Raw genomic sequence first — 4,481 nt, forward strand, 5'->3', positions numbered from 1 at the left:
TGGGGGGCGGCTCTGCCCCTCAGCAGGCCGCTGGGCCTGCTCTGTGGATGGTCACAGTTCCCTCTACCTTGCCGGCGCAGGGGGAGGGGGCGGCTCTGCCTCTCAGCAAGCCGCTGCTCCTCTTCTGACTCATCTTACCTTTAAAGAAAAAGTAGTTCACCAGGGCGAGAACTGAGCCTCTGTCCAGATTTTTCACCAAATCCACAATTTTCCCTTGGGTCCCTTTCTCCACATAAGTGTTGATCTGCCTCTTGGCCTCTTCGGTGTTTGTGAAGTTGGTGGAGAAGGCCTCTGAGTGGTACAGGTTCTTGACATCCTCCAAGAACTTGTCCATCAGCTTCAGATTGTGGTCAATGAAGAGGCCGCTGCCGGTGGTCAGCTGGAGCTGGCGGTTGGAGAATATGCTGGAAGCCCTGGTGGATGTCAGCCTCTGCAGCCTCCGTGAGATTGAAGCCCAGGCCCTCCAGGATCTGGGTGTGAGTGTCAGCTTTGGTGCCCAGCGAGAGTGAGGCCAAGGCCGTGGCGATGCTCACAGGGGAGAAGAAGATGTTGGTGGTGTTGGACTCATGGGCCAGCACACGGAGGAGTCTGAAGGCAAACTTGGCCAGGTTTGGGGCGATCCTGTGAGAGGCTGAGTGCTCCTAGTCGTGCTTGGATGCATCTGACTCCTCAGAATCCTCAATCAGGCAGGAAGCAGCCAGGCAACTGAGGCCGGCCAGCAGCAGGAGGCCCCACGAGATAGAGGACAGCATCGTCCTGCAAGGCAGAGGAGGTCAGAGGCCTGAGTTCAGCCCACAGTGACTCTTTCTGGCTTGGACGGACACCATACAGAGCCACCAGGGTGTAGTGAGCTCCAAGACGGCCCAGCCTGTGTCAAGCCCTTCCTCCACCTGCATCACTGCAAACCCCCAGGGAGACGCAGAGCTGCCCTGAGCCCTAAAGGGTGTGAATTCTCTGCTTCCTTCACAGTCCTGTGGGGACAACTGCTCTCCTCCAAAGCCTAGAGGGGTTCAGGTGCTCTTCCAGCGTCGGCCTCCAAGTGGAGTATGGGACCAGCTCAGGCACTGGCCTGCGGGGTCCTGAGCCCCCCACCCTGGGCCCTTCCACTTGGCAGCTGCAATCACCTTGAAGCTGTGTCCTGTGGGGAATGTTCTGCCTACAGAGGAAGCATCTTGCACTTGGACCCCTTGAGGACATGGTGGAGCTGTGCTAGAGCCCCCAGGGTCTGTCCCCACCTGGCCCTGACGGAGCCTCAGCCCTGAGTGAAGAGGGGCACTCTAGGCTGCGCTGTGACCTCAGCCTCAAGGTGGGCGGGCATCCTGTGTGGTTCACCCGCTGTCATGTTGGTGGTGGTGACTTAGAATAAGCAGCCAGCACGGGAAAGGAACATCAATCAGGTGCTGACAGAAACGCCTGTCAATCAGCGGGATCTCCTGACTAACACCTGTCAATCAGCAGGACTCCCTGACCAATCCTGGAGTTCAGCCAGCTCCCCTGACCAACTCCAATAGGACAAGGGTTCTAAAAACACCTTTTCCTGTCCCAAGCCTTTCTTTTTTCTGTAAGCCCCATGAAAGTCCAGAATTTTCGAGCTCCCACTCGGTTTCTCCTCAAACCCTTACCTGTGTAACTCTGTGGTCTGATCGAGTTCCACCCGGGAGTGATATCTCAATAAAGCCTCATTCAGTGGCCTTTTAAAATCTGCCTCCTTTGGTCGCTGCCCGCCCTTGCCTGATCTGACACCTGCCATCCTGCTGCCACTCATGTCCTGACACTAGGGGAGCTAGAGGGCCCTGTCCCTCCCCAGCTGTGTGAGCCAGGACAGGTTATTTGAACTCTCTGCTCCTTGTGTTGCCCACATATAAAGTGGGGGTTCTTGGGACAATTAAAGAAGTCTCAACCCCAAAAGTGCACTGAAGGGCTCCGAGGGAGTTTCCCCTTGAGGGAAGCACTGGCGTGTGTTGCCAACTCTAAGTCTTTGAGCGACCTCTGGGTCTGTGTTTTATGGCTAAGGATGAGGCAGTGGCGTGGGGCAGGGCCTGTGGCTGGACCAGGGGGAGGAGGCTCTGCCTAGAGGTGGTGGAGGGCAGTGTCACCCTCAGCCACACGTGGACAGCCATGGAGCCCTGACCCTAGAGCTCCCTAGGCTCCAGCTCTGCCCAAGCCATGACCCTCCAGCTCTGTGGGGAGAACTGCCCTCCTGCAGCCCCTCAGTTCAACCTGCTCTCCATACAGTTGGGGACCCCGAGGGCTAAGTTGCAGAGAAGCCAAGGGCAGCCCTTAGCTAAAGTCGCCATCTGAACATGGTTGAGAGAAACGTGTGTCCCTGACTTTGAGGCAGGAAAACCTGGTGGAGAAGGAGGTGGGAATGAGAAACCCTGAGCTTCACTCGTTGCCGTGACCTTTGGAAATATTTCTTTCCACCCAGACATCAAAGGGTAATGAAAGCTGTTTTTCCACCACCTCTTTTCCTGGCCTTCATGTCTAAATAATCCAGAGAGAGCCAGCCACACGCTGTGGAACACACCTTTGTCTTTTTCTTTAACTAGCTGCGTGTCAGCACTAAAGATGGTGCTAAAAGGGGTTGTATGTGTCCCTGGCTGTCCCTGTGCTGCCCGGCTGGGCTTGGCTGAGCCTTCATGGTGGTAGAGAGTCACCATCTATCAGAGCCTGAGGTCAGGAGATGGGTGGGTCTCAGCAGGGTAGGGACATATGGCCAGTGGCCTCAGGGCCAGAGGCTGTGGCTTCTGTCCTGGGCAGCACCACTACTGTACCCTTGTCCTTGAGCAAGAGTCTGAGCAAACACTGACCTTGGACCCCACTCTCAAGTTGGATGAAGGGGTGTTGGGAGAGACCCAAATGAATGATGTCCTCTGTGCACAAACGTTGAACTGTAAATTACAGGGGTGTCTGTCAGGAGGTGAGAGGCTGCAGGGGGACATGGGGGAAGGTTTGCAGCCCAAGTGAGCGCCTCCATCCACCTCCCGCGTCACATCACTTGCTCAGATTTCTTCCCTTTAGAGAGAGGGTCTGAGGCCCAGAGAGGGTCAGGGCCTGGCCAAGGCTGCACAGAGAAGCTGAGGCAAAGGTAAACAAACCTTGGTTTTCTCCTCTGGGACCAGGGGCTGAGACAGTCCTGCCTGTGGGATCCAGGCTTCATGAATGCAAACCCAGGCCCTGACAGTGACCCCAAGCTTCCTGCTGGGTTCCCTCTATTTCCTTGCCTGTTCCTGAAAGCCTCAGGTGCCCAAGACCTGCTCCCCCTGGCCTGCTACTGCAAGCAGCACGCTGCACCCCCAAAGCCTTGAGCTGGGCAGGCCAGCTGCAGAGGGTGGACTGGAGCCCTCAGGTACAGACACGGAGGCCAAGCCTTCAGGAAAGGACTGGAGGCGGCACCCTGATGGTTCTCGAAGGGGGTTTGGGTGGGAACAGTCAGTGTGAGGCAGGGAGAGGGAGGACCCCCCAACCCAGCTCATCCCACACCATTTCTGCTCCTCGTTGTTGACCCAGAGCAATGAGGCGGGGTCCAGGAAGGAGCCCTGACCTGAGGTCACAACCCATGGAAAGCACCAAAGCCCAGCATGAGCCAGCCCTGCCCCCTGGTGACAGTGGCCTTGGTAAATGACTTCCCCTCTTTGAGTGTCACTTCCTGTCCTTACAGTGGAGAGGAGAACCTCTGAAGGAAGAAGTGAGGCACAAACAAGGTGACCAGAGGTGGCACTGGCCCTGGGGAAGCGCCCACTCCTACAGGGTGCCTGCTGGTGGCCATATGCCCCAGGCCAGACAGGGGCTCTGCTCAGCAGTGAGCTGCTTCTGAGGGGGCATTTCCTCCTGTCCCAACGTGTCTGCACATCGCCTGCCTGCTCCTCACTCTATGGCAGAGAAGATTGAGGCCCAAACTTGTCAGGCAGCATACCGAAAACCACAGAATCAGTTGCTCACAGAACTGGGATTTGTTCCTAGATGTATTGACCCCAGACCTGGTATTTTAACCCTTTCTCTATGTATAAAATTGAACCAGAAGACGAAACAGAAAACCTCAGGATGACATGGTCATGAAGACAGGAAGCTCCTGTGGCTAAAATGAGAGCCTCTGAGGCCAGATGCTAGAATTCTATTCTGTATTCACTATGTGACCTTGGACAAGTTACTCACCTTTCTGAATCTCAGTTTCCTACAGGTCATAAGGATGCACTTCTTTATAGTGCTATTGTGCAAATTAAACATGCATAAAATGCTAAGAAATACTGTTGCACAGTGAGCTCTCAAGGAGTCCCATTTGGCAGGGTGTAGTGACACATTCCTATAATCCCAGTGGCTCAGGAGGCTGGGACAGGAGGATCACAAGTTCAAAGACAGATTCATCAACTTAAGCATCCTAGTGAGACCCAGTGTTAAAATAAATTTCGTTTAGGAAAAAGGCTGGAGATATGGCTCAGTGTTCCAGGGCCCTGGGTTCATTCCCGTGGAATAAAAAAAAA

The 4,481-nt window shown here is 55.1% G+C and overlaps 1 protein-coding gene across 1 annotated transcript in view; it reads right to left on the minus strand.

Annotated features, from left to right (window-relative positions):
• Positions 1-3,576, minus strand: part of LOC107144696 (alpha-1-antitrypsin-like protein GS55-MS) — a 53,867-nt gene extending 50,291 nt beyond the window's left edge. Inside the window, 3 exon segments of the mRNA XM_048799532.1 lie at positions 139-395; positions 397-756; positions 3,545-3,576. Of these exon segments, the coding sequence (XP_048655489.1) occupies positions 139-395; positions 397-756; positions 3,545-3,561 (634 nt within the window). The 5' untranslated portion in view covers positions 3,562-3,576.
• Between the last annotated feature and the right edge of the window lie 905 nt (positions 3,577-4,481).

The sequence above is a fragment of the Marmota marmota genome, unplaced genomic scaffold (genome assembly GCF_001458135.2).
Source record: "Marmota marmota marmota unplaced genomic scaffold, marMar, whole genome shotgun sequence".
NCBI lineage: Eukaryota > Metazoa > Chordata > Mammalia > Rodentia > Sciuridae > Marmota > Marmota marmota.